Here is a 16,264-nt window from a genome sequence, read left to right as displayed (position 1 = left end):
CTGTTTATTGTTCTGATTATCAAAACCATGGCTTAAAGATATAACATCTAACATATATCTCTTTAGGTGCTGTTACTTATATGTTAGTAAGATTTGGTTTGGGAGAAGGCTTTGTCACCTCTGCTGTTGCCCTCATTAATCAAAATGAAGTCAAAAGAGCAGAAATAATCTTTAAATCTAAACCTAGATAACATTGTCAGAACCCCTTCCAACTGTGATATGTAGGAGGAGACTTCTGTTGTTTTTTTGGGTTTTTTTCTTCTAACCTATAGAAAATGTTAGGTACATAATAATAAATATTAAAATCCATATTGTCTTAGCATAATGATGAAAAAATATTGCAAAACTCTTTAAAAATCATGACTGACACAATTAATTTGAATTCTTTTCTTCAAAAAAAGAGTGCTCTAGGTTTCCCTGGCAACCTTTAAAATTGTGTGGGTAAACACACCAACCAATCAGCATAATATCAGTACAAATAACCCCACAGAAACAGAAATACAATGAACATTAATTAATTATTGTACTGCTTAAATGCAGAATATAGAAGTGTTGAATAGATACAGTTCCTTAGTGCCAAGCTGCAAAATGCCACCTCATCCACCCAGAAAACATTAGAAAACTTGCTTATCAGGGAAAGAAGTCCCCTGGTGAATGTGTTATGAATTCCACTTCTCTAGTACTGGTTAATAGAGGTATTCAGGCTGAAAACTGGGATACACAGAACACACTTTTATTGGCATGCCAGGAATTACTGTAAAGAATCCCAGCCAGGTGACTTTGCACTGAAAGGGAGAGAAGAATGAGGAAAAATCATAGAATCATAGAACCATGGAATGGTTTGGGTTGGAAGGGACCTTAATCTCATCCAGTCCCAACCCCCTGCATGGGCAGGGACACCTCCCACCAGCCCAGGTTGCTCCAAGCCCCATCCAACCTGGACTTGGACACTGCCAGGGATGGGGCAGCCACAACCTCCCTGGAAAACCTGTGCCAGGGGCTCACCACCCTCACATTAAACAAATTCCTCCTAATCTCTAAACTAAATCTTCCCTTGGACAGCTTAAAGCCATTCCCTCTTGTCCTATACTCCATGCCGTTATAAAAAGTCCCTTCCCAGAGGGAATTATAAGCCCTTGTGGCTGAAGAAAAGGATGGCACTATACAAAGCCATATTTCAAGCCAAACATTTGTGATCTTGTAGGAAATCAACCTCACTTGCAAATACTCAGGGAGTCTGGCCCTTTTAAGCCATAACTGTTGCAAAAATGAGATTTTTAAATTTTTTTTTTTTTTTTTTTTACTGTGGTTCGTGACACCATCCCATGCAGAGAAATGCCTGGAAGTGATTTGGTGCTTGGCAGCTTTTTCTTCTCACAACTCATCTACTGAATCAGACAGAGCAATACCCACACAACAGAGCCCTTTGGAACACATTGCAAAGATTCCTTGGAGAGGTGTGGCATGAAAACCTTGCCCCTGAACTGAATAGTAGGAACTCTGAGCCTGCCTCCTCCTTGCCTTACCCTTCCTGGGTGCCTTTTTGGGAGCAGACATGGCACAAGGCAGTCCCATGCATGAGCAATGTGTATTTGAAAGAATAAAATGTAGTTTTTTAAGCATGGTGTCTAACACCTCACTCCACACCCTTGAGACCATTTTCTCTTTGAGACCAACAAACTACAGGATTGTGTAATTAGAACCATTAATAAATGGTAAGGCAGTGACTTGCTGGCTGAGGAGATGCTGGCAGGAGCCAGAAGCACCTGGAAGGTGACCCCAGCCACTTGACACGTGGGAATGATGCTCCTGGGAGGCTTTGGTACCTGTGGTTACTGCTGGCATCATGGTTATGCCAAGCCCTGTCTCACCTGCAAGAGCAGCTCTGCCATGGCACAGTCTAAAGCAGACAGGTTGGGCAAAGAATGGATGGGAATATTATTATTATTATTATTATTATTATTATTATTATTATTATTATTATTTTTATTATTATTTTTATTATTATTATTATTATTATTATTATTATTATTATTATTATTATTATTATTATTGTTATGTGTGAATCAAAGGTTGGATGGGGCTTGAAGTCACCTGGTCCAGTGGGAGGTGACCCTGCCCATGGCAGGGGGGATGGAACCAAATGATCTTTAAAGGTTCCTTCCAACCCTGAAAATTCTGTGACATGCAAAATTTGAAAATATTCCATCTACAGATGTCTGTCTGCATTACATGTTTTTCAGAATGTGGATGTGTGTATATTTTAGACTGTTTTCTCTCTTGCCTCTCTCTTTTAAGCAGGATGATTTTTCAGGTTTGTTCTGTGCTGTGACCTACCAAGTTATTTTTACTGGCTTTTTAAAGCCATATATCAGGGCACATCCCTTTGCTCTGCCCTTGCATCTTGTAGAGAGCAAACCCCTATTCACCTGGGGATGCCAGAGGGAGAAGTATTTCTCTTCTCAAAACCCTAATGCTTGAAACCTTTGGGTCACCATCTGCCAGACCTTCTGGGGACTGCCTGGCGTGACAGGGGTGGTTAAAGCCTTCAAGTTTTCTTCTTGCCTGAAGAATACCTGGGTGGCTCAGTGGTCAGAGGAGCTGGAGGTTCATTACCTTCCTCCCCAGCAGATGAGCACACCCTGGGAGCAGGCAGGAAGCCAGGCAGATGATATCTGCTCTCAGAGGACCTGCTGCTTCTTGCCAGAGAAACTGGGGCAGTGCTGTGTGACCCAGTGCTGCCCAGGGGGTTGTCAGTACATGTAGAGCTCTTCTTTGCATATACCAGAGCCTGGCAATCTTCCCCACAGCCCCAGAAGACATTTTCCTGCTGTTTCAGGAGACTTTTTTCTCCTACGGGTCTGACTCCAAACCCCCTCCTTATTCCTCTTTGTAATGATGGTTTAAGCTTCTCTACAAGAGTTAATCAGAAACCACCCAGGGTGGACCTGTTGCATTTTATGTGCAAATAAGAAGATTAAACTCAAATGGCTGCTTTCTGCCCTTCTTGGCTGTCTGGGGTCAGGAGGAAGCTCTCAGGTGAGCAGCTTTTAATTTCACTCCATCCAGGTCAAGGTGGAGTGATCTGCACGCCAACCTAACAATCCCAGGGCTTGGTCCTCCTCCTACAGGTGTCAAGCCTAACCTCAAATATGGCTTTTAGTGCCCAAAAGAGAAATAGGTATCTGGAGAAAAGAGCAAAAAGTGAAGCAGTGAAGGTTAGAGCTGCTGCACTGTAAACCTCTGGCTGCATCCTCAGCATCTTGGGGTAGTGCAGTGGTGTCCTGGAACTGCAACTGAAGCAGGACAGGGTGAACCCAAGAGCATGACACTGTAGTTACAGGTTGCCAATGAAATCCAGTGTATAGGTGGATGAAAAGGATTGCTTCAGGTTTCCATGCTGGATTAGAGGTAACTACAGGAGAGATTTTTCAAAGTTAAAATGAAAGCAGCAAGCAGCTTCACAGCTGGGTCTTTCATTTGTATGCACATTGGGGGGGGGGTTGAATCATCAGCAAGTAACAAAAAAAAAATAATTAATTTTATGATTAAAAATTTTTTTTTTTAAGTTTTTTTTTAAGTTTTAACATTACCTCTTTGGGCTCTGTTAGAAAAACCACCATCAATATTTTATAAACCCAAAGGTCTTCATGGAGGACAGTGAAGAGTAAGCCAAAATCCCAAAGAGTGGTTTCTGTAGGGGTCTGACTGGAAAACAGTATCTGTTAATTATCTGTACCTTTCACAGGACATTTTGGTGTCTTGATTTAGCAATTTGTAGACCTCCCACTAAAAGTCAAATGGAAGAAATGCTACAACACGGGGGAAAGAGAAGTGGCTGTGCTGAATAGGTTCTATTGGCTTATTTAAACATTTCTATCACTCAGATTTGGGTCCTGAAAATTACATGTTTGAATTAACCTCCTGTTGACTCAGCCCTACTTTTTTCTATACCACTTATTCCCTGAGTGTAACTTAGCCTGAACTATACTTGAGCAAGTCCTAACCACATTGCTGCTCTCAGCCCACATCCTAACTCTGTGGGGTTTATCTGACACACTTGAAAACTCTCTCCTCAATCTAGGTCTTCAGCCTTAACCCCAAATTCTGACCCTTAAAGGTCTCTTTAGTCTCTAGGACTCTTGTAACTGCTCTCCATCATTTACTGACAAGACCCTGAGGGCAATAACAGGATTTAATGGCCCTGGCCAGCCTCACATGGAGCCTTTCCCCACCTCTGTCCATGGCCCAGGAGCTCCATCTCAGCTCAGCTGGTGGCCATCAGACCCTCCCAGTGATGGAACTGGTAGAAGTTTCTACCTCCAGCTTAGCCACATCCATGCCCATGTCCTTGAACCCTGTTGATTCAGCCCCCAATCCACAGCCTGACCCAGCAACCAGAGGGATGGTTTTGACCCTGGTTACCCCCATCAGACATGATCATGACCCAGATCAGCAAACTGACTTCCCAGCTGGGTCTGTACCCACCAGAATATTCAGTTCAGTTCATGGCCATCAAATTACCTCACCCATGCCCCAGGCATTGCTGTGTCTCACACCAAACTGTATCCACTTGTAAAGTCACCTTCAGTAATATCCATTCTCTGGCCTTGTGGGTCATTAAATGTTTTTAACAATTTGTCCTGAAATATCCTGCCCCTGGCAAAGGAGTTGGGACTAGATGATCTTTAAGGTCCCTTTCAACCCAAGCCAATTCTACGATCATCAGTTTTGAAAAAACAGATCTAGAGTGATATTTCATGGAATTAGGAAGCAGAAAAAAAAGTCATGAAATTCCAGTTCTGTGCTAAAAACTTAGGGACTGATGCCTGCTAAATCTTTGGCCTCCCAGCCAGAATTCCTGTTTTGCTTTCCCAGGGGCCAGAGATGTCATAAACACCTTAAAAATAAAACCTTTTGCTTAAGTGCTTCCATCTGAATGAAAAGGTGAAACCTAAGCACACAGTTTTTAAAATTTAGGTGTTCAGTATGTGAGGGAAAGCAGATGAGAAGGAAATCATGAGGGTTTTTCACATCAAAACCACAGGAGCGAGTTGGTCTGCGAGTTGCTGGAACCTTGACCTTAATAAACTTACAACAACTGACACAAGATGAGCAGAGAGAGCCATAATGGTTCTGAACTGTTTTCCACTTCTCCTTAATGCTCCCTATAGTTATCCTGGATGGATGCAACCTGCTCAGAATGAAGGATTAGAAGGAAAAAAAATATTGCAGTGGGGAAAAAATGGCTAATCAGCATTACAAGAACATCTTTGCTGTGACACAGTAAAATAAAGCAGTTTAGTACCAAGGTACTATCATTTTTGCCTACTCCCTCAATCATGTGCCACCTAGAAGAGCATTTTTCAACATCTTTCTTTCAAACTTCCAGCAATAACTGGAAAATCCCACACCCTTTCACAACAACAGATGGCTGTGAAGTGAGTACAGAGCTGCATTTCACTCCTGGGGCTTTGTGGCTATTCAGAAGCCACTTGAGTTACATGCTCATGGTTAATAACATCAGCAGAGCCACTCAAGTTAATTACAACTTTACATTTCCTCCATAGCTCTCTATTATACTTTAAGTCACAGTAAGAAAAGGGCAAACATATAATCTTTCCAAAGATGTTGTACCGCCCTTGTTAAAAAGACTGAAAAATCTTCATAGCTCTAGAAAAAAATGTAAACCCCAGTGGGGGACAAGAGTTACTCTTTAATGTCTCTTGAATAGTTAAATTGACAGTAATTCCAGACTGGCCAGATAGCAAATAGTCTTTGCTTTTTGTCCCTTTTCATTTTATTTCTAAAGGAGCAGAGGAAACATCTAAAAAAAGCCAAATAAACTGAAAGCCAAATGTTCTGTTCATCAAATAATTAAGACAAAGTAAAATAAAGCTACTTCTTAAGAAGGTTTTTAAGAGACCTTTTTGTCAGCAAGGCTCTAAATTATTGACTTAGCCTCTTCATGAAAAATAAAAGGGCAGACTCTTAAAAGCAGAGCTTCATTTCAGAGGAAATAAAACCCATGACTGAAAAATGGAATTGACAGCCCCCCCAAAGCCTGTTCTCAAGATGTTTTCCCACTCCTTCTCTTAGCTTGATACCCCCTGTAGACAACAGATGAGCAGGGAGTTTCCCTTTTGTGTCCCCTGCCGAGGTCTAAATCCTCTCTTTAGACTCAAACTCAGAAGGAGAATGGGAGAACTCTGAATTTCTGGATCAGGGATAAGATAGGGGAGTTCTGTGGATTAATCAAGGGAACATTATTTAAAAACATATCATAGAGATCTTTTTTTAAATTTTTTCTTCTTTTTTTTTTTTTTTTTTTTTTTTTTTCTTTCCCAATATTATAAAATAGGTGCTTTCTACCATGCTCTCCCATCAGATGCCAAACTGTCTGCTTGAAGAGTTTTGGTAATTTCTGAGGGCAGTCTAGGGAATAATGCTGCATCACTATAGTAGCACTGGCCTTTTTTGCAGTGAACATTCTACTTGCCTGGGTTGTGAAGAAATTCCTCAGTAGATTGTGTAAATATTTCATTGCCCTTGGTTAATCATAGGAACAAGTTCTCCCTGACATGGTAATAAGGGTAAATCTTGCTTTCAGCACCTTACAAAAGTACAAGGGGGATATTTGTGAGCCTTTGGAAAGGAATGCCTGAGACAAATGTAAATAATTCACAAATGCTAAAATGTCTATTCATCTAAATAATTTTTTTTAGAGCATGGCTGTATTTAAATTTGTAAATTAGTATTATAGATAGTTTCTAATTTATTACAACGTGTACATGCATAAAACTGATGCTGGAAACCTTTGGCTCATAAAACTTGATGTCTGCTGAAGCTGGCATCTTAATTCTAACTCCAGTTCCAGCTGTGGCATCTTTGCCTTTGAAGTGCTCACAGCTGGGGCTGAAGCTCCTCTCTGCAGCCAAAGGAATTTGCTGTCTCAAACCATTGGCTTTAAATTTGCTGTAGCTGGAACTTAGAGACTTGAGACTTCTCATTGCAGGGAGACATCTCTGTATCTACTTCAAAGGCAGATGGTACCACACCTTCAGTCTCAGGTGTAGTTAAAAATTCTCTCCCATAGCAAAACTGAGTATTAAAATTAAAATTCAGTCCATGGTTACATTGCAGACACCTTGGCTTCAGCTTCTTGCCCATGCAAGATGTCATTGAGTCGAGTGCAGGGTTTCTAATGTACCTGTGACCCTCCTGTTTGAATTCCTGCCTGGAATTTTTTCCAGTGAGCTCTCTGGCTTCAGACTCCTTGGTTTCAGCCAGCAGGTTTTCCCCTCTCAGCTGCCCCTCTCTCTGAGCACTTCAAAAGGGCAGCAGCAGGAACCCTCACTGCAACCCTAAGCAGGGGTTTTATTTACCATGGGGGGTTTCATCAGACTTCAGCCCAGAGGGCAACTCATTCATTTAAACCCCTTTTTTAAAAAAAAATAAATTATTTAAAGTGCTATATTGCATGGCTATGGTAAGACCTTGAAGAGGATAGTAGGAGCCACACCTGCTTGCCCTCTGGTCATCTATGAGAGAAAATGAAATAAAAATCAGAAAAGAAGGTGAGTGCACTGCTCCAGAAACTCTGTGTTAACCCCCCAGTATGTGGAAGGGTGAACCACTAAAGTTGTTCTCTTTGGTGTTATTTTATGATGTACAAAGACAGCACCATTTTAGATGTGATTTTCCTTCATGGGCTGAGTTCAAAATGTCAGGAATATTGGGGTTTTTTGCTAGAGGACTGACTGTAGCAAGGTTTTGAGAGATTTGGGAAATGTCTTTGCTTGAGGTTGAACAAAAATGTTGACTTTAACATAGTTTAAGACCATGGATTTAAAGGCATTGAGGCATTTATTTTCCATTAAATTCCAAGCTGAAGGAAATAAATAGATTTGGTTTTCTTATGACAGGAGAGAAAAACACATGCATCTCATGTTTTGTGTTATTTTACTGCCTGTAAACTCTGGTATGACAAATGCCAAGTGACTTTATACATATCAGGATTTTCCACAGAGATGATATTGCTCAGGTCCACAGAGTTGTTCATTCAGTGATTACTGAATTTCTGTATTTACAGACATGGTCCAAATGTGATATGATCCAAATTCAGATCATGACTTTGGATGTTTTTTTTTAAATACCCTCAAAATTATAGACTCACTTTGGGTGAGTCCTGCCAGTGGTCAGGGAGTCTCAAAAAGTTGGGTAAACTAGGATGGGCTGGCTACATCTTTGACATCTATAAAAGCTCTATGAAAGTATATATCTGATAAACCTGGCAAGACTTCAGGAATTCTTTATAATTTTCTAAATCAATTTATCTGTTCTTAAGTCCAGTGCCTAGTCTAACTTCCTAAAACATGCATTTTATATTTTGTGACAGCTCCAAAAACGAGTATTTACAAAGTTGTCTCAAAGCCTGAGCTTTGCAAGTTGGAAAAGTCTCCCTTTCCCCATCTGAAAAAAAAAAATTGCAAGAGAAGCATAGACATAATTTCTCAGGCAGAATGACCTGATATTGGCTATTGAACATGACTTTGAAGAAAATTAATTTAGTAACTAGAGGGAATTTAGCCCAGGTGAATCTACTAAAGGAAGTTTTAAATGGAGAGCTGCAAGGTGCCTGCTCCTGGGGGTAAACCCTGCAGTGTATTTATTGAGCAGGGAGCTGCTGTGGGTATCTTACTATCAATAGTAAGCTAACTCATGCAGGCTGTGTTAACCCTGCTTTTAAAAGTTCTGGTAGCTACAAGGTGTTTCTGTAGCAGCATTTCCTTAGTTTCTGGAGTGCTTATAACCAGAGAAAATTAAGTAGAGACTGACTTTTTCTATGAAAAAAATACTTTTCCACAGATCCTTATCATTTCTGCTGGGGTGGGAAGCAGAAATTCCTTGCAAGTTCCCTCCTGGTTGTGGAAATGCCACCTGGCTGATGGACCCAAGCCTAAACAAAGGAGTGGTAGTTAAAAATTAATCCAAACACCCCCCTTCCCCAACCACAGCCTCTTGCAGCTGTTGAAAATAATATCACCTGGAATCTGGCTTCAGGGGTAGCCTCTGTGATATGCAAAACCTGAAGAGTTTGCAAGCCTATAACTAAAAATATTACATGGGCACCCCTTATGTTCTCTCTGAATCTCAGCTCTGCCCTCTGAATCTTTTCATTCACAGATGAAAACAGTGAAATGTAGGAGAAAACTATTGATTAGCAGAATTCAAAATGAGAAGCAAAATGAGAGGTTCAGTTATTACTGCCCTGTGTAACTGCCCAGCTCCTGCACCAATCCCAGGGTGGGATTCTCCATCCAAACACACACACACACTCCTGCCCCAACTGGAAAAAGTGTGTATGGGAATGCTGTTGGGAAAAGAATGGAAAAAAAGAGCTGCAATGTAATAAGATTTGCATCTATGAATATGATTCATCCTCCTAGACAAGCTGGATGGGGGTTGGATAAATGAGCAGCAAAAAGGATGGAAAAGAGGTTGAATGGCCAGGCTTGTGATCAAGGGTTGTGATCAGTGGCAAAAAGCCCAGCTGAAGGCCAGTGAGGAGTGTTGAACCCCAAAGGTTGATACTGGGGCCAATACTGTTTAATATCTTCTAAAGACCTCTAAGATCCAACTGCCAACATCCTCCCCAAATAAAAGATATTTATCAATATCTGTATCACCCACCAGAGCATGTCCTGAAGTGCCTCATCTACATGGTTTTTAGGTACTTCCAGGGATGGTGACTCCACCACCTCCCTGGGCAGCCCATTCCAGCCCCTGACTGCTCTCTCAGTAAAGAAATTCTTTCTGATATCCAGTCTAAACCTCCCTGGCACAACTTCAGGCCATTTCCTCTGGTCCTGTTGTAATTTACTTAAGAGAAGAGCCCAGCACCCAACTCCCTACAACCTCCCTTCAGGCAACTGTAGGGCTCTGCATGATGTGGCAGAGGGCAAGTGTTTGGTACTGGGAGGACTGGTTTGGTAGAGCAGTTGTTGTGCTGCCACAGAGGGACCTTGAGAGGTTGGAGAAATGGGCAGAGAGGAACCTTAAGGTTGTGCTGATTCTTTCCCTGCTGCTGACCATGCAGCACGTGGCACTTGGGGCAGTCAATCAAGGTGGGGTTGGGTGCTCACTGCAGAAGAGGAGAGGGTGGGGATTGCTAAGAAAAGCCCAGGGCCAGTGATCTGGTGATGCTAACCAAAGGCCAAGCCATCCTTAAGTGGAGATGGAGAGTTTGCAGGAGGAGAGCACTGAAACAGCAGTGGTGTCAGTGAGGTAGCAGAGTTCAGATCCTCTCTGTGGGTAAGAAGAAAGATGTCTCACAGTAGAACAATTTGTTGCCTCATTAATTACATTTCCTTTGGGCAAAATACCTCAAGAGTCAACACAGAAGTCCCTTTCTATCTTCGCCTTTCAGTTCTGTCTTAACCTTTTTTTAATTTTTTTTTTTTAAATTTTTTTCTTCAAGATCCAGTTATAAATTTGGAAAAGTATGCAGGGGGAAAAAATACACACACAGAAAGAAAGCAAAAAGTTATTGACTCTGTCTCCCAGAAGAGATGCTGACTTTGGATGCAGACACAAGAAAAATATTTGTGACGCAATAATTTTATTACCCATGGAAAATTGGCTCCAGCTTGTTTAAACCATATTCCTAGAGCTATCCACTAATACATGACTGTAGAACTGCTTTGAAAAAAATTATCTTCAAATGTCCCCATTGAAAAGAAGCCCAGGAGGCAATGTTTCTCAGTGAAGGCCATCAGAGTGGGATTCATGGAGCTTGCATTCCATGCTGGGATGTGCTACTGGATCCCTACATAAATGACTCTGGTCATGCATTCAGTGAATTTTAGCTGGCTTCAAAATCAAACCTGTGCTTTGTTGCCTCCCCACAATGGTTTCTACAAGCAGACTCTGCTCTCTGCAGCTGTTTTCTCAGGTATCAGGAGATGGTTGGGTTTCCTTTTCTCTCAAGGTCTGCACAAGGTGCAATTTGTTCTTGGGGTCACTGCCTCCTCGCATCCCACCAGCCCTGGCACCAACCTTGTGTGAGCAGCATCAGGCTGATGGCTCTTTAGACTTCTTTAAAATCCCTGAAATGCTCTGCTGGAAAGATTAATGAGCTTTAGAGAAAGAAGACTTAGAGGTAGGTGTGGGGGAATCAAGGACACCTTTCAGAATTTGTCCTGGAGGAGAGATTTGGGAACTGGGAGATAAAGCAGGAGAGGATGGTTTTAGGAAGGACAAAAAGCAGAGAGGGCAGTTACAGATTGTGGGAGATGTGAAAGGACTCTGAGACTGGCATCTAACCTTTAGCTTGAGTGAAGCATAAAATTAACATCAAGAATAAATGCAATGACAACAGCACTGAGTGCCAAAGAGAGATTGGCAGACATTCAGGCCCAGTACTTACTCCTTGTTCATGATTCCTGACTCATGGAAATGCAAATCTTCAGAAGAATCTGGGATGAAAAAGTAAAAATATTGTTTATTTAGAGGCTTAAAAATCTAGTGGTATACATTTGTAGTGGGTTTTTTTCTTTTCTGGTTATTTTTTGCTTAACTAGGAGAGAACTTAACTTGAGATCTTACTTATTCTAAATTGAAAATGGTGTTTGAAGGCTGTTTGAAGATGTGATGATGACTGTGACCAGCATCAGAAAGTGGTTAGCATGCTCATGTTTTTAAAGATGCCCTTAATGATATCTCCATTTGTACATGAACACGTTTTCATTTCTGCATGCATCCTTCTACTGCTGCCATCTGTGCAGTCAGTAATGGGATTTGTACATCCAGATCTGATGTGAGAACCTGAGAAGTGAGATTTGAGTCTGACAAACCCAAGCCCAAATTTTGAAAAGTCTCTCTGAAAACCCAAGTTAAACATTACATGTCTGTCAAATCCCCTGGTCGCAAAGGAAAGGATTAAAATGTTTATGCATTAAGACAAGCACACAGCTTGGGTTTTGCAGTTTTGTTGAGGAAATCTACAATTCTAAAAGCTGCTTCAGAGTTGTCAGCTATTGTATTGCCAAGTCTTTTAAGCCAATGGCTCAATCAATTTTCCACTTGTCTGCTTGTCTCTGCCTGAGATTTCCTAACAGAAGCCTTAAGTAGTCCCAGAATTTGGACATAAAAATGGGATTTATAACTTTACCATTTACTCTGTCTCTATCACTTGCCACTGCCATTACTTTCTCTCAGCTTAATAACTGGAGTGAGAGTGAAAAATAGGATGATTTCCTTTTCTCCTAATGTGCAGCTACTTGTCTGATGGCAGGGCCTGGTGACCTTGTGTGTAGCAACTGAGCTTTCTACTATTCTCACCCTGTTGCATATTTTCCTTTTAAATTAGCCCTAAATTCACAGGAAAAAAAATTTTTAGGCTTTTCATTTATAGGGGAGTGTGCACATTCACTTTAGTTTCAAATCCTTAACCCAAATTTACCCATTGCTCAGTGACATCTGTACTGAAACTATTTGTTGTTTGGTTTTAATTTTTTTTCCCTACAGTTTTGTTTTTTCTCTTTTTTCTGATTTATTTGGTGTTTGTGGAACTCTTGGTAGATTTCTGTGGCAAGTTGCTCTTTGTCTGAAGTCACATGAATGTGTTTGTGAGAGCAGAAATAACCAACAGTGGTTGGTAAGGAAGAAGTCACAGGAGAAGCAGATGGACACATGAGAGAGAGAAAGGGTTTCCTTAATTAATTCTGGAAGGTGGGCAAGAAGCAGCACTTTTTTTTTTTTTTCTTTAAATGACAAGTTTTAAAAAAGTATATTGATTTCTCTTGCCTAACAAGAGAAGAAAAACTCTTTTTCCTGCCTTAAATACTGGATATTATGCTTCAGCTATCTGAAAAGAATTTATTATTCCAAAGAAGGCTACTTGAAAATTGGCTGTTGAATGTGAGAGGTAGCAGCAAAGGATCATTTAGGAAAAAACTTACTCCACGTGTTCTCTTTTAGGGTTTTTGTCTTTGTTTAACTTGTTTCAAATCGTAAACTTAAAAAAATACCCATTATTATTGGTAACTCACAGTATTGCACATTAGGGGCTTATTAGGAATTTAATAATTACATGGAGTTATGTAGCACTTTTATATATTTAATATTTCTAAGCATCTTAGAGTAGAATGGAGCTCAAAAGCACAAGGTCTAAATTAGAAGGAGGACAAAAAGAGAGAACTCATATGAAAGAAATCAAACCTTACAGTGTTTCTAAGGTCTGCATTCAGAGTATTGAAAGACTGAGGCTGTCAGGAGTGGGGATGAAAGATGAATCAGGGAAAAAAAACTTGAAAAACAAGAGCAAATTCAGTTGAGAAAGATGCCAGGGAACAATAAGTGAAACTTAGCTGGTGGATCATCCAAACCCTACACAGCTAATTCACAGAAATAACTCCTTATACCTTGTAACTCAACTTAGCTGGAAATCACTCCCAGCAAAGTTTCTCTCTACAACTGTAGTGATAAGCCACTTTTTTTGGCAGTCTACACCTTCTGAATTTGGGTGGCTGCCTTTATTGTGGGTGTGAAGGCCTTTTGGATATAAATTCCTTGGAATAAATACAGCAAGTCAAATTGCCAGACATGTCTGCTATTGATTAAGAAAAGGTTTTGCAATCATTTAGACAAGTAAACTTGGCCCCAAATAAATTTAATGCAGATGTGAAGATAAAAACTGATAAAAAAATTTTTAAATTTTTGCTACTGGAATGAACTTTCAAAATGAAAATCTGGAAAAATATGTGGAAATGGGTACCCTCCCTTTTGGTTTTCGATCCGTTGCACAAAATGCAGCAGATTTCCTGGGGTTTTTATTTTCAGAAGAAAGATGAGCAATGAGAATTGATTCCAGGCTTCTGCTGGAAATTCCATGAGTTGTTTGGATCATCAGAATGAAGGAGGCCACAGGAACCTGCAGCATCCTTGGGGTGACCCAGTGTCTGACAACTCCGAGCAGAGATGTTTGGTGCTTTAGAACTGCTCCTATGGATAGTTAGAGCTAGCTTGTTGTTAGACTCTGTCTTGTAGTTCCTACTTTAAATTTTTATGCTATTCTTATTAGAATCAGAAGGAAATCTACAGGTTATGCAGACCCTTTGCATTTTTTCTTAAAAAAAAACCCCATCAAAATCAGAGAAAATAATCAAAACAAGTTATGTGGTGCAGAAAAAGATGATTTTTTTTCCCCCCCAAATCTAAGGTGAGTTAGCAAGCCCAAAATTTCCTTCTGAAAATGGGACAGAAGCTTTTAAATTATTTAGGCACCTCTGAAAACCCAGGCAACAGCCTAGCCAGATTCCTCTTCAGTCACTGCTGGGGGAGGAAGTGAAGAATTTGGTTTTCAGTTCTGTAAATAATTAACCCAGCCTGTCTCCTCTATCAATTCCTATTAATAGCTAGAAATGTCTACCAGGAGCCAGATTTTTGGGCAGAAACTGCAGCACCCCAGGGCCACTTTGTGCACACTTTGCACCTTTGGCTGTCTGTATTCTGACAATAAAAAGAGAGAAAAGTAGCTGGAGAGACCACTATGGGCCTGGTTCAGAAAATCAGTTTTAAGGTTGCATCTAAAGTGCAGAAAATAAGGGGAAGTTTTAATTTTTATGCTGCCAGAGTCCTGTTCCATCTCCTTTTGAAGGCCTTTGTAGCAGCACTCCAACTGCATTTAGTACAAGGGGGAAACTGGGAGTTATTTTACCAGCAAGTGTAAAGCAGTTGTCAAATGGCATTTTCAAGTTTATTTTCAAAGTCTGCCTTCACAACAACAGAAAGCAGTCCTATGTAGGAGGAAGCACTTATTTATCTGATTTGAATTAATACAGTCTGGTTTGACTAATTTGTTTCTGGCAATAATTATCACATTGCTCCATTTATTTTAATAGCACATTAATTTGATCCCTCCTCTTGCCAGAAATCCAACTTGAAGCTTCACAGTAACAAAAAGTAACTCTAACAGGGGCTGCCAAAGTTTTCTGTAAAGGGAGTTGGTTAGGAAACTGTTTGTGTTGGTTTTCTAAAGGCAACTTTATAATGCAGTTCTATGACTTCTCCCCAGAAACACCCATTAGCAATGCAGGAAAATTGTACAGTGAAATTAGGCAAAAAGGTCTCAGCTGCTTGGTAGAGGCTCTATTGATTTGCTGAAGGGAGAAGGGGAAAAAAAAACAATTTAAAAAGGCAGGCATGAGCTTTTGCTGTATACCATGAGGCTGCCCAAGGCATCAGGCTATTTCTAGGACCTGCATCCCATGCATCCCACATGTCTCAAGTCATTGCAGGCATCTGCTGGAGCAAAAGCAGGCTGTGGAAAATGAGCTCATCCCATGGTTAAAACTCTTCAACAGAAACCTTTTAAAAGCAGGAGATCATAGGAAGAAATAAAAACTCACCAATGCTTTCCTTCAGGGCACGTGTAGGCTTGGAGCCAGCACAAGGTCAAGGTGCTTTCCCTTGGAAAACCAATTTTTTTTGTGCACTAAATGCTTGGCAGAGCTACCTGGAGGTCAGTGATACTGCTGTGTCAAAAAGGGTGCAAGGAGAGGAATATTCTGCAGGTTTTTGGTGAGTTTCCTGTGGATGGTGATCACACACCCAGGCACCAATCAGCATGGTGAGACCTGACCAGTGGATACCTCTGGGCTTCCTCTCTATCAGTCTGCCTCAAAGCAAGATAAAATAGAAAAAAACCCCAACATCTCTCACTTTTGGCTGCTTTAACACACATGCAACAACTCTGTCTCTGTGGCAAGAGATGTCACCAGGCAAAAAATAAATTTCTTTTGATTGCCTGCTGCTTACTTTTAATGAAGGGAAATAATTATTCCTCCTGCTTTTAAATTTTCCCATCTCCTCAAGCTTTTCAAAGAGCTTATAAATTATTTTAAGATGTGTTTAACCATGTGGACAATCTGTTCCTCAAAAGAAACAAAGCTTTTGGTAACAATGGGCTTATTCTTAGATTGTGGTGCCAAGGGGATTTCAGCAGGTTTTTGTGCAGATTTTGTATACTTTTGTATAGGACATGGAGAATGGTTTCCCTTGTATTTTAAAACATAAGACCTAGACACAAATAGAAAAACTGTATGTGATTTCTAAAAATATATGCTTCAGTATTCTTTTTCCCCACTAAAAATAACATTTAGATAGAAAATTGTTGCTGTGGGGGAAAGTTGTGCATCCTGGAAGCATCTTTCCATAGTACATAGTATGAAGGATGGTGTCCAGCATAAAACATGGCAGCATT

The 16,264-nt window shown here is 40.5% G+C and overlaps 1 protein-coding gene across 1 annotated transcript in view; it reads right to left on the bottom strand.

Moving 5' to 3' along the window:
• The window catches only part of CLNK (cytokine dependent hematopoietic cell linker), a 51,284-nt gene extending 35,735 nt beyond the window's left edge, over window positions 1–15,549 (bottom strand). Inside the window, exons 1-2 of the mRNA XM_071743966.1 lie at window positions 15,411–15,549; window positions 11,429–11,477 (exon numbers count right to left, since the gene is read on the bottom strand). Coding sequence (XP_071600067.1) covers window positions 11,429–11,439 — 11 coding nt within the window. The 5' untranslated portion in view covers window positions 11,440–11,477; window positions 15,411–15,549. The remainder of the gene's footprint in view (window positions 1–11,428; window positions 11,478–15,410) is intronic.
• Between the last annotated feature and the right edge of the window lie 715 nt (window positions 15,550–16,264).

The sequence above is a fragment of the Heliangelus exortis genome, chromosome 4, assembly GCF_036169615.1.
Source record: "Heliangelus exortis chromosome 4, bHelExo1.hap1, whole genome shotgun sequence".
NCBI lineage: Eukaryota > Metazoa > Chordata > Aves > Apodiformes > Trochilidae > Heliangelus > Heliangelus exortis.
Note: the sequence above shows the minus strand (reverse complement) of the source record. Positions and strands in the feature narration are given on the sequence as shown.